At 45.5% G+C, this 19,670-nt stretch overlaps 1 protein-coding gene across 11 annotated transcripts in view; it reads left to right on the forward strand.

Annotated features, from left to right (window-relative positions):
- Banf2 (BANF family member 2) overlaps window positions 1-19,670 on the forward strand; it is a 54,700-nt gene that overhangs the window by 21,859 nt on the left and 13,171 nt on the right. For 6 of the 11 annotated variants that reach the window (XM_063284999.1, XM_039106608.2, XM_006235132.5 and 3 more), the window contains one exon: window positions 19,239-19,357. Coding sequence is in view for 6 of the 11 variants with exons in the window: in XM_039106608.2 (XP_038962536.1) it covers window positions 19,239-19,357 (119 nt within the window). In the remaining 5 variants the exon portion in view is untranslated. The other 5 variants (XM_039106609.2, XM_039106610.2, XM_006235135.5 and 2 more) reach the window with 5 other exon arrangements.

The raw sequence follows: 19,670 nt of genomic DNA on the forward strand, positions 1-19,670 counted from the left end.
GGTCTCGTACTGGCTCTTCTTCTGAAGCCAAACCCATCCAGTCTCCTGTTAGTTATTTATTTCATGGGGGGGGGGGGTCGTCTTTGTTTTCAGTCTTGGTGACCCAGAAAGGGATCTAGGATAGTTTTTTGCATCTAACCTGTAGAGGTGTTCGCTGTTTTCTTAGGCTTCTGGGCCCTTGAGAATCTAACCCAATAGAATCTAACCCTTAGGCAGTTCCCAGACTTCTGTTGGTTTAACCGGACAGAGGTGGGCTATAACTCAGAGTCAGGGAAACTCAAGCCAGGTCTTTCCTCCAAAGCAAGGACTCAGAACCAGACGGAACTTAGCAGTGCTGCCCCGGCCCTGCCTCTGGTCTTCAGGGCCGCCCTTTGTCTGCTTCCCTGGTCTTCATTAGCCAGGCCCAGTGAGCACTGAGTTGAACTGGAGGGAGGAAAGCTTAGTCAGGCATGGGTGAATGCAGTGCAGGATCTCAGTAGGTAACTGGGTCCATTTATTGGGAGCGGGGGTGGGTGAGTATTTATGCTCCCAGGGAAGGTGGCTAGAGTCTCTGGGGCAAGGTTTGTGTGGCTATGTACCATTGGCCAGGGCAGGGGTGTTGGAAGTTCCTTATCTACATACTCAGGCTGTAAGGGATGGGAGACCTTATAAGGTCAAACAAGGAGTGAAGCCTGATAATTGTCAGGGTGTTCAATTCTTACTAGGGTTGATAGTGGGAAGCTGGCTTTGTGGCACCAGGTTGGGAGTGGGAAGATAGCCAACTCCTTCTGTCCCCATGTTTGAGGTATCAGATCAGAGATTGATGCCTCCTCGACCCTTCCCCCCACAACCTTGGGCTATTATGGTCCCACACTTCAGGACTCAAGTTCCCACAAAAGTCAATTCCTGTGGCTCTCTGCCCATGTGATACTGTGGCTGTGCTGTCCTGTGGGCTAGTCATATCAACGCATTTTCCTAAGTTGAGAAGTTGATTTGGGGAGATCCCTGTCACACAATAGGGAAGTCAGAAAGTGAGGCAGGATGGAGAAGTTGGCTATGAAGCAGGCTCTTTCCCTGAGCAGTATGCCCCCTGAGGACATTTGGGAGATTGGAGTTGTCCCACCTAAGGGGATAGGTGTATGTTGTCCACACATCCCTGGCTGGGTGATACTCCCAGACATGGACAGAGCCACAGTCATTGGCCTTTGTGGGAACTCTTAAGTCCTGAAGGACCAGAAGCAGGGCTGGGGGAGCATTTGCTAAGATTGTCCTGGAGCTACCCCAACCCTCAGCTTATACCCCACCTTTGTCTTTTATTGTCAAGATGTGCTCTTTGCTGATGTGGGCTCCATTTCCCTAAATCAACCAACCCCTCAGTTGGTTTTGAAGCAAAGTGTGGCAGAGGCTGTGAAGAGGCAGGCACTTCTGAATTGCTCAATCCATGTAAGTCCCAGAACTTGCCAGTGCAACTTGGTTTCTCATCTCTCACTTGCCCACAGTCTTTATCCCGTTTCTATTCCCAGAGTGAGCCCAGCTGGCACCAGGCCTCCTTTCCAGATGAGCAGGGACTTGCTGACAGCCAAACTAGTGTTTGGCTCCCAAACGACTTCTAAGGATGCCTTGTCCTGCCTCCATGGCCTCTCTAGCTGTGTCCTGCCATCTAGATTCCCCAGATTTGCTCCCTTGCTCTGTGGAGAGGAAGGCTCAAGGTGAAGTCAGGAACAAGTCTCAGAGGGAGGTCTCTGACATCTGAAGTGCTGCTGTATTGGGTCAGAAGCAGAGGCAGCTCTGGGGGCTTCTGAGAGTCCAAGTACGGGAGGGTTGCAAGAGACACAAACCTACAATAATCAAAGAAATGAGAGGTCATCAATTCGATTGTGACTGAAGTAGGGGTAAGAATGAGGAAGTATGGAGAGGTCTAATGGAGAGGATATGGAGGGCTTGGGAGGATATAATTATATTTTAGTTTTAAAACATGAAATTGTGAGGCTGGAGAGATGATTTTGCAGTTAAGAGTTTGGTTCCTTGTACCCATTTGGGGCAGTTTATAACTGCCTGGACCCTAGCTCCAGGGGATCATCACCTTCTTCTGGCCCATGTGGACAGCCACCTGAATGTGTACAGAGACATACGCATATGCACTCACGCGTGCGCAAATAAAACTTTGTAAACAAAATTAAAAGACGCCTACTTAAATAAACAACTAATGTTTTCAATGGAAGTCCATCGAGCATTCCCACGTATGCTGCAGAGTTATTAAATGTGTATATGATTTAATTTTTTTTCTTGAGATCATGTCTTAGCATGTAGCCCAGGCTAGCCTTAACTGTTCCAGCATTGTGCCTCAGGCTCCCAAGAATAAGCAACTTGTATTTTTATCTGCTAAGTCCATCAACCTGGCCTTGGGGAGTCAGAAACAACCTCCTGGGAGGTTTGTGCTACAGACAAGTACAACTACCCTCAGACAGCCCTATGTGCAACAGGCATACAGGTAGATACCCAGGGTCTGCCAACTGCTCATAAAAATTACTTTTGCCCAGGGACCTTAATGAATGCAGTGGAAGCCCAGATTCACTCTCATTATACTTACAAGTCAAAACAAACATACAAACCCCACAAAACCCACCTGTGCTTTTTCCTAGACATCTCTGCCCTGTGGGGTATAGGGAGACACAGCCTAGGCCTTGAAACATTTATGTCTTGGGTTCAGGGTTCATTTATTTCTTAGCAGCAGAGTCAGGGGTCGGGATTCACTCGCAGGCTCACCCGGACAGCAGACGGACAGGAGAGGAACTGGATAGTCTAATGTCAAGTGTAGCCAGCTCTTGCCTGCCCCCCCATACATTCTAGGGCACAATTCTGACGAGGGGAGACTAGGCCATTGTGCTACTGTGGTTACTTACAGGCCACAAAGGCAAGGGGGCTGGGCCTCTGAACCTTCCAGGTGACTCCAGGTTTGATGACTTTGTCTCCTAGGCAACGATCCTCCCACAGCTGAGAGGTTTGCTGTGAACCTGCAGCTACAAATGAGGCTTTCTGGCTGGGCAGAAGACCTGGACACAGCCTCCAGCAGCACTTACTGAGTTCCCCATGTCCTGTGTGGATACACAAGCCTGCAAGCCCGTTTCTGTCCAGTTCACTGGGAAATTGGATCTCCTTGGAGGCAGCTCTGCTCCTCTTGGTGGTCAGGGCATAGATAGGAACAGGAATGAGTGCTCTGGTGACAGTGCGGAGAGATTCTGAATACCTGTCAGGTCTGCAGGATGACACCCAATCCTTAAGGCACTGTCACTGCTCTGGCTTGTGATGTCTGGGCCATCCAGTCTGTTAGAGATGTCTTGATATACTTACTGCCTCAGCCTGTGGCCTGCACACTTACCCCTGGTGGTATGCTTCTCTCCCAGGGGTCCTCTTCATCCTGACATGAGGCTTCCACTTACTTATCAGCCCTTGAAACACATTCACTAGGTCCTTTCCTAGACATATGGGCTGTTTGGCGCAAAAACACCAAGGGCAACCCCTCAGATTCTCTTCCTAAACACTGTACGGGCTGCACCATCATCCACAACACTTGGGAAATGGTCCTGCTTTGCTTGTTTCTCTGTAAGCCCAAGGAGGCAGTCGCTAACTCAATGCACAACTTCAAACCCACCAGTCATCCAGATCTATCCCTCTGGGATCTTCAGGTCTACCACTTCCGGGTTTGTTCCAGAGGAGGAAAGGCAAGCCCCGGCCCCTGTTTCCTGCTTCCTCGGCCCTCATTCCTCTTCTCCACCTGGCACTGCTTCCTCCTCTTCTCTGACACTGAAGACAGAGGAAGGAGAAATGAACTCATAAGGAATGGCACATGGAGAGGTTTAAAATGCACCTGTTCTGGTTCACCCATGCTCGCAGCAGATTTATTCATGATAGCCGAGTAGTAGTGTCTACTACTGAGTGAATGAATGGACAAGAAAGTATGTTCGGCCTTCCTATCTGTGCTCTCATACCCCAAAGTCAGGAGATAATCCTTAGAAAAAAACTGCATCTATATTAAACATGTACAGGCATGTTTTGCTGCCTCTGCACCTTAAACAATATTGTATGGTGTTTGTGTTCCTTGTGTACCATAACTTACTTAGAGATTACCTAAACTAAGCACACAGGCAGCTGCACATTACTCATATGCAATTACTACAGCCCTGGATGGAGGAGACTTGACTGTCTGTGGGTCATAGCATCATGGGCATGGAGGATGTCTTGAACCAAGGGACTGTTGTACCTCGGGAAGCCATATGGAGAAATAGTAGTCAGACTCATAAAGGGAAGAAATCTTGTCATACATGACAATGCGGATGACCACGGATGGCCTTATGCTCAATGAAATAAATACAAAAACTCAAACACCATACAGTATTATGGTATGTGTACGGTTGGCAAGCGTAGCGACAGAAAGCTTGTTAAATCCCAGTTAAAACCATGAACAGTGAATTTAAGTTTACACAGATACAGATGCATCGTGACAGACACTAGAGTAAATACTGTTGCCGGTTTGTTTGTTTCTCCATCAGGGAATGAACCCCAGGGTCTTGAGCATGCAAGGGAAGGCTTAAACCCGTCCCACTCTTCTTCATTTCCTGTTTAAGAAATTTTTGTGTGCTCCCACACATGTGTGCATGTAAAATAAGTACACAACCAAACACTGGAAACGAATCACAAATTTATCCCAAAACGATTCTTTGGTACCCATATAATTTTATTATTAAAGACTAAAGCACATTTGCATACAAATAAGACGAGTATGGTCATTTGCTTTTACATTAAGTCTTGGCTGAAGACCATGGCTCAGTGGGGGAAGATCTCTTCCTGCAAGCATGAAGCCATGAGTTCAGATCCCCAGAACCCATGCAAAAGACACTCACAGTAGCATGCATCTGTAGTGCTATCACTCTTGTGGCAAGAAAGGAGGCGAAGGGGAGAATTCCTGGAAGCTCTCAGGTTGGGCAGCTTGGCGAGCAGCACCAAGATACCCTGGACAGGGTCGAAGGTGAGGACAGACATTAGAGATTGTTCTCTGACCTCCATATGTATGCTGTGGTGAGCTCACTCGGGCACTCACACAAACGTGCACAAATCATGTGTGTCACACATATACACCCCAAGACGAAAGGAAGAACGAATGAAGTCTTAGCCAAATCTGACTCTGCGGGATGTAGAACATCTTCACCATTTTTCAGAGTTGACTCGAATTTTGATTTTATAATTAGCAATGCTCATCTTTCCACTTTACATAAATATGTAGTACAAAATGGCAGAAGTATGCTTAGGACCATCTCAGAAGCTGTTAGAAATTCTGTCCTAATCCCAAGCTACAATTCAGTGAACATTTTTGTGTGTGTATGAAACACAGCTAGGCAACTCAAAGAGCAATTCTTAAAGTATTCCCACAGAGATGTACCTTATAGGATGGTGATTTTTCCATAGACTACCTACCAAAAACCCCAGTGCTAGCAGGAGTTTTGGCCAGGGTGGTACGATAACCCTCTCCAAACAGTATAGATCATTGCCATTGACCTTGGTTGCCTTCCAGAACTTGAAAGTAAGAGCCTACTACTAAAGACATTATACACTCTGGATACAGGTCTTGGAGAAATCCAGTTGGAACTGCCTGAGGACTGACTGGCTCTCATAGCATCAGAAGGTGCTGTGAAAGCTACCAAGAGAAAAAAGCTCTAAAGCCTGTGAACCACAACAATTACCAGCCTGGCAAGATAGCCCAGCAGTGTGATAGTGGCATTTTTATGTTGGGGTAACTGGAATTGGACTTAAGGCTCTCTCAGTAGAGGAGAATTCATCAGCCAACTATCTGAAGCTGGAGAAGTCGAAGGTCAAGAGGAGAATGTACTGCTGCTGCCGTTTTTCTAAACCAATATAATTTCTAGCTGTACTCTAAATACTTTTCCTTCTACCCAGATAAGTGTCGCCCTCACACTCATTGGAGAAGCTTCTTTTTGTTATGGAGTCTAGTACAGGGATTTACAATGCCACATCTACAACCCAACCCCTACCCTGAGAATCAGGGAAAATTGAAGACAAGGGGGAAGAAAGATTGTAAGAGTTGGAGGACCAGGACATTTGCCATGATTTAGTCTTCTATACATGACAGGGAAGCTGCATACAGAACATCCCAATGATATGGTGACCTAAACAAGGCCTGAGCAATGACACCAGTTGACATGCTAATGTGGATGGGGAAAACCTCACAAGGGCCCACCTCCAGATGAAGAGCTACTTCTAAGCAATCAATGGCTGCTAAGAGAAGGAGAATCAGTCTTCTCTAGGGACAAGTCCTCTGATAGGTTATTCATTCCCAAGTGGACAGCTTTAAACACATGTATATATGAGCAACACTAAAGAGAGATACACACAGAGAGAGAGAGAGAGAGAGAGAGAGAGAGAGAGAGAGAGAGAGAGAGGTGACCATATATGTGGAAATTATGTAAATATAGTACTCATGTATAAAATTCTCAAAAACTAAAAAAATTAAATTTAAAAATAAAAATTTAAAAATTAAGAAGTTCTCTTACAGAGCAATCCAACAGCGTACTAATGTGATACCTACATGTTGAACAAGGACGAGGAACACATTAAGCCTTTGTTTTTCGTAGTTAAACCATAAGAAAAGTTTTTCTGCTCTCGGTAGGAAGACTGGAACTCACAGCTCACACAAGACCTGAGCTCGGCTGAGGTGTTTCAGGCAGTCCTTGTCGGTGTCACGTGTGTGCACTGCACATGTGTGCCGCGTATTCAGAAGTGAGACTGCAAGGAACCACGTGGTACAGCACAAGTGCACACTGGCAGAAACACCTTGGGTTCACTGTGTGTTTGATTTCAGATCATTGCCACATTTTTTGCAACCACTACATCAAGTTATGTGATCTCCTTCGGAGTCAGAACCCACAGTTTATGGAGCTGGCTGTTAATCTCTGTACTACTGAGCTTCGTCTTTCTCTCATCTGTTCTCCACATGACTGTTACTAAATCTGCTCTCAATCTTTTGCAGAGAATGGGGCCCCAAAGGAAGGGAACGTTTTCAGGAAGGACAGATATGACTGGGACCAGTCACAGCTAGAATAAAGGTACCATAGGCTAGGCAGGATTTTACAGAAGCTGAAAGATTGGAGGCTTAAGGCTAGGAATCAGGTGAGTCCGTGGCTGTGTGAACATGGGAGAGCATGCTGAGACACACCTAAAAGGTCTAGGTCAATCACATGGCACGGCTGCCTGCTGCCACCAAGATGGCACCAGGATGGTGATGTCTGTGTAAGGCTGTCAGGTTAGGTGTGGACCTTTGAATTACTGCAAGAAAGTGTCTGAGGCAACTGAGGAGAGTAAGAGGTTTTAGAAAGCACAAAGATGTGGAGACTGAAAGTCCAAAAATCACGATGCACTTGGTCTGGTGTGATGCCACTGTGCAAGGCACACGGTGGAGGGGGCAGGGAGGAGTATCACAGGGTAATCCAAGTAGAGAGAGCACTTTTATAGCAAGACTCCCAGAGAACCACCAAGGAGTCCTGTGAGAACTAGTTTCTGAGGGCACACACCAGTGACCCCCTAGGCCCCATCCTGAGAAGGGAGCTGACAGTCCTTTACAGTCTCTGGGGAAACATTCGAACCACACCCAAGCTTTAGTACATGGCATACTTTTTCACACTAAATTTTTGTAAGCAAAAATAATGATAAAAAGGACAATATCATAAATCTATAGACTAATAACATAGGGGTTTAATGTCATTATCAACTCTTATACATTGCACATAATTGATGACTGTATACATTGAACTTTGGGTGTATATGAATAGTGTGTGTGTGTACATGCACATGTGTATACTTTTGCATGTGTGGAGGTTAGAGGTTGATTCCACGAGTCTTAATTGCTCCTTATTTGTTTAAAAAATAGTGTGTATGCATGCACATGGGGTGTGTGTGTGTGTGTGTGTGTGTGTGTGTGTGTGAGAGAGAGAGAGAGAGAGAGAGAGAGAGAGAGAGAGAGAGAGAGAGAGAGGAGGGGCATGTCATGCATGCAGAGGTCAGAGGACAGCTTTGGGGTTGGATCCTTCATTCTGTCTTTATGTGGAATCGAACCCACATCACCAAGCTTGTGTGGGAAGGACCTTTACCTACCGAGCCATCTTTCTGACTCTCCACTTTAAATTTTCAGACAGAAGAATGATGATTGATCCTCACTGTCAACTTGATGAGATTTATAATCACCAGGGAAACAAACCTCTGGGTGTTTCTGCGAGAGATTTTTCTAGATTAGGGTAACTGAGGTAGGAAGACCCATCCTATATGTGGGTAACACAACTTCCATGAGCCAGGAGCTCCCAGAAAGCGTAAAGTGGGCTAAGCAGGGGCCCCCATCCCTCTCTGCTTCCTGACTGCTGATAGGATGTGACAGCTGTCTTAAGCTCCTGTCACCATGATAGACTTCACTCTGGAACCGTGAGCCAAAACTAACCCTCTTCTCTGAGTTCTTTTCAAACATTTTTATCATAGCAACAAGAAAGACATCTAATGCACAGGGTCTCTCGGTGACCATAGTGAGTGGCTAGCGAGCCCCAGTGAACCTCTTGCGGTCACCTTTCCAGGGCTGGAGCTTAGGTATGTGTCACCAGCCTGACCTTTTTACATGGGTGCTGGGGATGGAAGCCCATGCGGACATGGCACGCACTTTACACCTGAGCTAACTCCCTACTCCATTGCTAAATAGTCATCTATATGTTGGGCTATGCTGCAAATACTGCACTACCTTATGGGGTGACTCTAGGTCATAGGGAGTTTCAATCCATTTTAATCCTGGACCCTTTTCATACATAATGTCCATTGCTGACGAAAATGACCTCACCCAGTACATAACGGTACAATCTGATTCTGAAAGTGAGAAATTTACAGCCGTGGATGAGATGGTGCATAGGCGGACTTTGAGAACCATTAATTTTTCCTGGGAACTTTTGCGCGTGTCTTGGCTATACACTGTCTTGGTGTAGATCTGTAGAACGTTATTCACCACTGAAGAAGTGGGTCGAAGTTCTGAGGTATTCAGACATTTTTAATATTAGGAAGGCGATTTAATATAGTGCCTGCCTGTTCTGTGTCTCCCAGACATTCCCAGTGGAGTCTGGCCCAGCACCCTGTAAACAAACCCATTAATATTCTCTTGATGAAATGTATAAATACTTACACCAAATGGGATAATAGGGACTATAAATAGACTCATGCCCATTCAGGCTAGGTTTGGCTCTTAAGCAAGTATTCCTTGCCAAAAAATAAAATAAAAAAAAGAAGAAGAAATTTATCACTCTGGTTTTCAGAGCAATTTGGATTGGAAAACTGGTAGAACAGAGCCTGTTTGAGCTTTGTACCATCTGAAGACTGTAAATGAACAGAGGCCCAACGTGGCAAGAATCCAGCATGCACAGCTCCAATGCGCCTGGCATTCTGGTTTGACGAAGCACAGATGATTGGCTCATGCTTAGTGAACTGGCTACGGGCAGAACTTGGGCCAAACTCAGGACTCCTCCTTCCAGCCCAGCCACTCCAGCAGGACTTAGCAGCCACCTTTAGAAACACAAAGATACCTTGCAACAAAATCTAACCTTTATGACCTTTTCTTATATCCCTTTCCAGCGCCCCAAGGATGGGAGCCCTTCCTTCCCCTTGGTGATGTTAACTTCACTGGGTCCTACTATGGGCCTATGGAGAAGCTTCTGCTAGAGGCCCTGTCCTACAAACTCAAAGATTGTTTTTAAGTATGGATGATGCTCATTAAACCCCTGGGGATGGTTGAATTTACTTGGTCATCACTGGCAGACACACCAAGACAAAGATCTACGGTAGAAGGAACATTTGGAAGCCAGCAGAGGGATAGCAGAGAAATAAAAGATCTTGCTTTCCATTGTGGAAAGGGAACTAAGGGTGAGGACAGCAAATGTGACCTCTATGTTTGAAAGGCGAATATCAATGGTCATCTATGATGACTTTCTCTGTTTCCAAGGCCTACGCACATCCCAAGAGTCTACTGACTGAATTGAGTGAGCTAGTAAGTGAACTTTGGAACCCTGTTATGTAGGGTTCTTCGCTGTATAATCTCATCGTCAAAAAGTGGGCAATACTTTGATTTTTCCTAAGATAATTGAGAATTTCAAGGGTGGATGCCTTCAGACATGGCTGAATCCAGCTTGCCAGAGAACACTTGGGAATCTGTCCCTTTCTCCTCTCAGGACTGCTTTCCTTGTCATGTGGGGTCTTCGCCGGTGGTTTCACAATACTGCAGTGAGCAGTGTGTGTCTTGGACATAGTCCGTGAGCTGACTAACAAAATGCAGCCACCTGGAGCTCTCAGAAGCCATGAGAATGGTGCTTCCTTCTATTGTGGGAGGGTATCCTTGCCATGCCTCCTGCGACTGAACGCCTCATATTCTGACCCCAGCATCCAGGAAATAGTATATAACCTGTCCTCTCTAGCCTCAATTGTCAACTTGACACAGCCTAGGATTAAGTGAAAGGAGCTGAGTACGAGATGTGGTTTTATCCGGTTGGTCTGAGGACGAGTCTGTATGGAATTGTCTGGCCTAATTAAAAGGTCCCAGCCTACCGAGGGAGGAGCAGTTTTCCTAGACAAAGTGGTCGAGTGCTGCCTAAGAAAGCTAGCCAAAAGCAAGCAGAAAGCAGTATCCCCTTGTAGTTTCTTCAAGCTCCTGCTTATGTCTCAGTCCAGACCTCTTTCAAGGGTATTCTGGGACCCGGAGGTGGTGATCAAAGGAACCCTTTCCTCCCCCAGTGACTCTAGGTCAGAGTAATTTATCTCAGCAACAAAACAAAATTAAGACATCACCCTTTCTTTTCATCCTTTCTCCATGAGAGACGGACTATTGGAAGGAAGAAGCCATACGTTGAAGAGTGGAGATCAGGGTCTAGAGCTCCAGGAAGTAGTGACTGGGTGACAACTTTCCCTCAAACTCCAGGGGAGGGGGCATGGGAGCGTGCCCATCCTCCAGCTCAACTGTGTCAGTCCATCGTATTCATCATATCCATCGCTGACACACCGGAGGCTCTCATTCCCATTCCTTCTTGGGGGCTATGAGCCCTGCACCGTTCTGTGGTAGAGGCTGGATATAATGTCTCCAGTGTGCTTGCCTTAGGGGGATTCTTATTCTTCACAACTTTAAGCTTTCCCTCTCTCCCTCCCTCCCTCCCTCTCTCCCTCCCTCCCTCCGTCTCTGTCTTTCTGTCTTCCTCTTCTCTGGACAGTAAACAGCCACACACACACCCCCCCCCCATGTTCTGCAAGGTCTCTATCACGTAGCTACATTCCCAGCCCTACTTTGTTTACTTTTTGTTTTGAGATAAAAGACTTATTGAGTTATTTAGTGGGCCTTGAATTTGTGATCCTCCTACCTCAGCCTTCAAACTAGCTGGGATGGACCGTCCTGAACTATCAGGTCCTGAATCTTTGAGACCTACTGTATAGCAACACAGCATTCAGTAAAGAATATAGCTGGCCATAACAATGCATGCTTGTGACCCCAACACTCAGAGACTATGGCAGGAGGATGGAGAGTTTGACAGTTCAAGCTGCTTAGCAAGGAGGGTCCTGTCTCAAGAAAACAAAGGAGGGAGGGAGGGAGGAGGGAAGGAAGGGAGGAAAGAGGGAAGGAAGGGGGGAAGGAAGGAGTGGTGAGCGTGGATAGGAACAGTGAGCATGAGCGCTCTGAAGAGATGAATTTAAAATATTAAATTAAAAAAAGAAGTATGGAAACAAACTCATGAACAAGAAGAATCAACCAGAACAGCAGGGTGAGGGTGCTAATCCGAGCTCCCCATGCTGTCCAGTCATCAGATGTACTCCTAGTGGCTCATACAGAGCACTGGCAAACTCTTTATCTTAAGGGTGGAATACACCTATTTAGAAAGGTGCAGCTTTTTCTTGGCACTAAATTGTGTAATAAATATACTCTGCACAGTATTTTTGCATTCTTCTTTCACAGTTGCATGCATATATGTAAAGTACTTTGATCATACCCTCCCCCATTAACCATTCTAATTCCCCTGCTCTACTCCCTTCCACCAACATCCCCCCCCCAATTCCCTGTTATTTCTTGTTTTCCCTCTACTTTGCATTTTATTAGCATTATTTATATGAGCAGGGTGAGGGAATTGTTTGTTTCAGTAAGGGCAACAACATACCAGTGGCCACACTACTGAGGAATATGACTCCCCCTCACCTCTAGCAACCATTAACTTGTCTGTGGCTCCTCGGGGAGGAGAGGGATCTTACACCCTTCCCTCTAGTCATAATGGGATGTTGATGGCCCAGTCTTGACAATGCACAGCTTTTTTAAAATTTCAGGTGTATTTATTTTGTTAGTTTATTTATATGAGTGGTTTGCCTGCATGTATGAGCACCACATTCCTGACTGATGCTTGTAGATGTCAGAAGAGGATATTAGATCTCCTGCGACTGGACTTATATATGGTTGTCAGCAGCTATGTGGATGCTAGGAATTGAACCCAGGTCCTCTGCAAGACTAACAAGTACTCCTAACCACTGGGCCAACCCTCCAGCCCTCCATAGTATTTAACAGGACAAAATACTTACAGTAGCTGCTGCTTCTTCTTCTTCTTCTTCTTCTTCTTCTTCTTCTTCTTCTTCTTCTTCTTCTTCTTCTTCTTCTTCTTCTTCTTCTTCTTCTCCTTCTTCTCCTTCTCCTTCTTCTCCTTCTCCTTCTTCTCCTCCTTCTTCTCCTCCTTCTCCTTCTCCTCCTTCTCCTTCTCCTCCTTCTCCTTCTCCTTCTCCTCCCCCTCCCCCTTCCTCCTCCTTCTCCTCCTCCTCCTCTTCCTCCTCCTCCTCCTCCTCCTCCTCCTCCTCCTCTTCTTCTTCTTCTTCTTCTTCTTCTTCTTCTTCTTCTTCTTCTTCTTCTTCCCCTCTCTCTCTCTCTCTCTCTCTCTCTCTCTCTCTCCTTTTCTTTCCTTCTTTCTTTTTCTTTTTTGTTTACTTCAGAGGAATTGAACCCAGGACCTCATACTTCCTGGCCAACCACACTGCCACTTAGCTACTGGTAACATTCCTGATGCTTTCAGGATCCACAGCTCATAAAATTCCTTGTAACCCCTCCTCTTGTCCTCTTGCCCCCTTGGTCTCAGTCCCTTGGTCTGGCCAATACCATGGGGGCCAACAACAATCATAAAAGTAAGATCATTTCTCACTCTTTGGAAAGTAAGTCCTCGTAAGGATGGTTTTTATCCATTTCGATATTAAACTTTTAGGGACACACATAAGATGGTTTTACATACATTGCTTGGTTTCATAACTTAATTACATGCATTTGTAAAATCATAGCTTATGTAAAGTACTTTGAAATACTGTACTTTCCCAATTCACATTTCAAGAAAACTACTGTACTCTAATGAGGGTCAGTTCTGTGTCACGTCTTACAGTTCTCAGAGAGCATTAACTTCACTCTGAGCTACTGGTGGTTCCTGGGAGATGTCCCATTTTGAATTCCTATTACTTGGGGTCTAACCATTTGACCTTGTGATACATGTTGTCATTTACAAAGTTCAAACTCAAAAACCGAGGGACAATCAAATCCCTCAATCCCCACCAAAACAAAACAAGCAACAACAAACAAAACAAAACAAAAAAAGGTTCATACTGCTTTAAGTAAGTTTGTTGTTTGGTCCTGGGGCACACAGAGAACTGTCCTCAGTACTTGTGGCCCTGTGGACCACGGGGTACACACACCTACTATAATGTTCCACCTGGAGCTTGTGCCCCAAACCCCAGATAGGCATTTGCATGACATATCTGAAGTTTCTCCATCTCACCCCATTTATCTGGGGGTGTGCTTATGGTGGCTTCTAGTTTAAGACCTATTATGTAGCCTTTGAAAATGACCTTTAAATGGCCTGGGGCTTTCAGGGGGAGGCAGTTCCTTCCCTTTAATTGGGGATTGCAATTAAATCCCACTAACTGTTTATTCTTTATTTGGGCAGGTGACTTGCTGAATATCTAAAACTAGACTTGATTGAGGTCACTCCTTGCCAGTGGGTCCTCCGCAAGCAATCCTTTGTGGTTTAGAACCCAGACTCTGAGGAAACATCCTGTAATAAGAGGGTCTTCCCTGGCAGGATTATACTGAGAATTTCGTGGCTACTCTGAAGGTATCTGGTAGCTAAGTAATCAATCCTGTGCCCAACTGGAGCTGCCCAGGGCCTACAGGCATGTCCTCAAGGGGTTACTCCATTCGGAGACAAAGTCAGGCTACTCAACAGGTGCACAGTCACCAGCACATGGATTCTGTTCTTGAGCCTCTGTTTCCCAATAGGTGAAATGATTTAGGATAGATCAGAGACAGATTTGGGGAATATAGGAGGCCAGGGGGATGCTCCCTGGTACCAGTGAGTTCGCCTCATCCACAAGACTGTAGAGTAATTCTGTTTTGATTACACTACATAAATACATCCTAAATAATTTTTCCTTTAAAATAAGTATTTTTTGAATTTTGAGAGAAAGAAAAAGAAAGAAGAGAGAGAGAGAGAGAGAGAGAGAGAGAGAGAGAGAGAGAGAGAGAGAAGAAAGGAAGAAGAGAGATCAGGTGGTCCCTAAGGCCGGCCTGCTTTGGTTCTCTGAGTTCAGAGCCATGGGGAGTGGAAGGATCACTGTCTTTATCCTGGTGGCTAATGAGGATCTGATGTCCCAGTAGCTTGAGATGACACTGCTGCAGAGCTGGGCTGAGTGTGCCATATGGCGACATAGACACACCAGGGCTAGCAGAAAATCCTACTCAGCTAGAGTCCGTCATCCTAGCAAAGTAGCCCAGAAGTTTCTGAGATAAATAAGGAAGCAGTGGTTCTCAGTTCTCAGACACACTATAAGGGGCTGTTATTGGTGGTTGTGTTGTTGTTTGGTGATGGTGGTGGTGGTGGTGGTGGTGGTTGGTTGAGGTAGGTGGTGTTTGTTTGGTGTTTGTTTGTATGTTGCCCTGACTGCCCTGGATCTTTCTATGTAGACCAAACTCAAAGTGATCCACCTGGCTTTGCCTCCTGAGTGTTGGGACTAAAGGAACATGCCCAGCTTCCACGAAGGTGGTTTTGAAAGACTTGGAGGCCCATTCAAATCCCAAGATAAACTGAACCCTGGAGGAGGGACCACTGACTTCTTTATTCTTTATTTAAACAGGTGACTTGCCAAGCATCTAAAACCTGAATTGATTGAAGTCATTCTTTGCCAGTGTGTCCTCCCCAAGCAGCCCTTTATGGTCCACAGTGCAGCCACTGAGAGAACTGCCTGTAATCAGAGGATCTTCCCTGGCAGGGAAGTCAAACCAAAGTCACTTGTAAATATCTTCACATGAGAATAATTCGGAGTCAAGTTTAGGCCAAATACAAAGCTACGATGATTGATAAAGAAACGGAAATAGGGTTACTGTGTCACACAGCACTTCTGGTTCTGGATCTGTACAGAGTTAGAATCAGGGTTTCAGGGACACACCTATGCTCCCATATTCATGCCAGAAATTCCCACAGAGGTAAGAAGTCAGGAGTGACCAAAGCATCTAAGAAATGAAGACCAGGGAAAGTGTTGCCTGTAACTGAATATTATCCATCCTTAAAAAGAAGGACCATGCTAGTACAAGCCACAGTATAGGAGGACCCTGAAGACATAATGCTAAGTAAAATTTCACAAAAGGATGCTGGGAAAGTACACGTATATAAGGTGTCTAGATCAACCAATCCATGGGAACAGAAAGTAAATAATTGAAGGCCAAAGGTTTAAGGGAAGAGTATGGGGAGTCATTGTTCATGGGTATGGGGGCTCTGTTTGTAGAAGAGGCCCAGAGATGACTTGCACACCAGTGTAAAAGTACTTAGCATTTCCAAACTACACACGTTAAAAGGGTTAAATGACTACTTTAAAAACACTTTATTACATTGAGATTGGGGCATACATGTCACAAAAACACATGTGGATCAGAGAATAAGTCACAGAAGTCAGTTCTTTCCTCCTACCATGTAGAAGGGACTCAGGTCATCAGGCTTGGTGGTAAGAGTTTATACCCACTCTGAGCCATCTCACCAGGCCAAGATGCCAAGTTTTATGTAATAACATAAAAGGAATACTTGATATAATGTGGTAATGTGCTCAATGTATGACCTATTGGCCAGCCATCCTGCCCTCTCTGTGGAGCCTGTCAGAAACGCAGAATCAAAGGTCCATCCCAGGCCTGTGGAGTCAGGACCTGATGTCTTCAGCAAGGCCCCAGGTAGTCTCTGCACATGTTTTGAAAGGAACCTTGTCTGTGCCGGATTATTAGACGATACTGTCGTCTGATTTTCCAGCTTCTGCTCTCTCTTCTCCCTGCCTATCAGGAAGCTGTCATTGGCTGAGCTTCAGGGAGGCCGAGCTCACCATCCTGTGCTGACTTCTCTCCTGGCCAGTGACAGGTGGGTGGGTGGCTGTGTTGTCCGATTCTAGGTCTTGAAACTAAGGAGAGGTGATATCCCTTTAGGAACACCCAAGGTGAAACGGAGTCCCCTCCCTTCCTTTGGGTATTTTCACACTGAGAAGGATCAGAGAAAATTCTGTCAGCATTTTGGAACCTGGAGGGCAGAGACCAGGTCCTGATAAGACTACAGAGATACCAATTGGCAAATTCCCAGATCCGTGTCATTAGAAGCGCTTCTGGTCACGTGAGATTGGGAGCGAATCTACTGTTGAAGAGCGGTTGAATCAGGATTTCCTATTATTTATAGCCTGGGTCTCTAACGTTACCACCGTGGACATTTAGGGCTATGCAATTCCATTTTTAAAGTAAATGTGTTTTTTATATGTACAAAATAGTGTTTCATTACAACATTTTAATACACATATACAACATACTTTGATCACATTCTATCCAAACACCTCCTCGTTCCTTCTCCCCCAACAGCTCCTCGCCCCCTCTCCCCTCCGGTTGCTCCCTTTCTTTTCTCAAATCATCACCCCTCTGTCTTTCAGGAGTTTTTGTTTTGTTTTGTTTTGTTTTTCTTTTCTTTTCTTTTCTTTTTTTTCGGAGCTGGGGACCGAACCCAGGGCCTTGCGCTTGCTAGGCAAGCGCTCTACCACTGAGCTAAATCTCCAGCCCTGTTTTATTTTTTTAAAGTTGATTCGACCTATGAGAGAATGCACTCGATATTTTTCTGAGTCTGGCTTATTTCGCTTAACAGGATGGTCTCCAATTGTGTCTATTTTCCCACAGCACACAACACAGTGGCTGAATAAAGGAATAAAGCCCCATTGTGTATACACATCACATTTTCTTTATGTATTCATCTGTTGATGGGTACCTAAGCCGTGGCTGTTGTGAATAACGCCAGAGTAAGCATGGGTGTGCAGGTCCCTCTGTACTATGCTGACTTCGATTCCTTCAGGTGTATGTCCAGGCAAGGTAGGTATATTTGGGTTTCATGGTAGTTCTGTTTTTATTTTTTGAGAAACTTTCATAGAGGCTGTATTGATTACACTCCCATCAGCTGTGTGTAGTGCTTTAGGACCAAACAACTTATCATTATTAGCAAAACACAGAGGTTCTCACCCTTCCTAATACTGTGACTCTTTACTACAGAACCCCAAACATAAACGTATTTTCATTGCTACTTCATGATTATAATTTTGCTACTGTTATGGGTTGTAGTGTAAATATTTTTAGAGATAGAGGTTTGCCAAAGGGGTGGAAACCCACAGGTTGAGAACCACTGTAATAATAGACCAGTCAGTCTCGCATTTATTGTCATCTGGTAATAACACAAAGGCCATTAAAACAATGTGGACAATGTCTAAAACTAGTCTCCAAGTCCAACATATAGAAAGTTGGCTGAATTGCCTTTTCAACAGTGTCTCAAGTCCTTAACAGCTTCTAGTAGATACTTTGTAGTAGAACAACACTATCTCCTTTTGCATGGTCCCACCCATTTATCTTTACTTTCCTGTAGACTCTCCTCTGCATTATGTGAAACGAGAATCAAGTACTTGTCGAAACCAGTAACAGCCTGCTGTTTCTTCATTCATAAAATGTGTGCATGGGGGGGGGGGGCTGAATCTGTGATCCCTCCCCCTTCCCCCTCCCTCTGTGCGTTCTCTCTCTCTCTCTCTCTCTCTCTCTCTCTCTCTCTCTCTCGTGTGTGTGTGTGTGTGTGTGTGTGTGTGTGTGTGTGTGTGGGAGCGTGCGCAACTGTTGCATGTATACTGGTGCACACACACACACACACACACACACACACATTCTCTTCCCTAAAGGGTCTGTTGCTTATAAAGGAAAAGTGCCCATATGAGTGTTCACTGGGGGTACCCTAAAGACTCTGAAGAGCTGGCTGGCATCTCTTTCCTAGGACAGTTTTTGCTTTCCTAGCACCCTCAAAGCCCTCCTGCTATTCCCCCACGAAGTCTACCCAAGCCTATCTCTCACCTGTTATTCTTTCTTCATCTACCATTGTTTTTACCACTGTCCCACGGAATTCTAGATTGTGGGGACTGTCCTGAGCATGTTTATTAGTATCCGTGAACTCACCCATTAGATGTCAGTAGCACCCCCACCCCACCCCACACACACATACTGGTCTCCCATTTTAACGACCAAGAATTACTCCCCTGGAGCCACTTCACCCCTGACTGAGATCCAGTGAAGCCATCCTTTCCTTGTGATCCCTCTGCCAGCCCTAAGTCAGGGAGATACTCCTGCCTTCTCCCTCCCACTGTGTTTGCAGGTATTTCCAGGAGCTGAGTGGGTTCAGCTGTGGGAAAAACAAGCATGCCAATTGTTCCCTTCCTTGATAGCGCAGGTACACTGATAGCATTGTTGTAGTTTCTACTTGTTCTTAGGAAGAGTGCAGGGAGGTTTATCTTAACAGATGGCTAAGGTGGATATGGGATGGAATTTTCCCTGGGCAAAATTAGCATGGCCCATGGAAATTCTGGGCTATTCCTTATTCAAAAATGGTGAGCCTGTCCTGGGCTACAGCAGACCACAAAAAAATCCAACTATCACCTCAGAGGACCACGGGTGCTGAGGAGTTCATCTGCTAATGCTGGCCCTGAGCAGTCTTTTGTATTGGGGGAGCAATACACAAAAGAAAAGAGTTAGAGCCCTCCACATCATGGCTAGAGCTCATGCATCTACAGATTTGTACAGCTGTGTCAGCGGACCCTCCACAGCCTCTCCTGTCTTCTCTCCTTCCCAGGGCCGGCTGACAGACAGGGCTCTCTAAAACCAGCTTTCAGATCTATCTTTTCTCCAAGGAGTTCTAAAACGAACGGGAAGATAAGAAGGCAAACGAGAGGAGATCTGCTTCGAAGAAAGGTCAGGAGGGCGGGGCAGGAGAATGGATGCGTCCGATGACACATTTAAGTTGTCCAGTGTCTACCATGTGTCAGCCACGGCACTCTAAGCACCAGGGATGGGCTGCAGTAGGGAGAGAAGAGGCCATGAGGAAGCAATCGAAGCCCTTGATTCCTCATGATCTACTGAGGATGTATGCAGCAGATGCTCTATTCCTCTAGTATGATACTGGATTATTATCCCTAGTAACATAGTAAACATCCCAGCCCCTACCCCGCCCCGGGAGCTCATGAACTTTTAAATCATAGATAGATAGATAGATAGATAGATAGAT

Source organism: Rattus norvegicus, chromosome 3 (genome assembly GCF_036323735.1).
Source record: "Rattus norvegicus strain BN/NHsdMcwi chromosome 3, GRCr8, whole genome shotgun sequence".
Taxonomy (NCBI): Eukaryota; Metazoa; Chordata; class Mammalia; order Rodentia; family Muridae; genus Rattus; species Rattus norvegicus.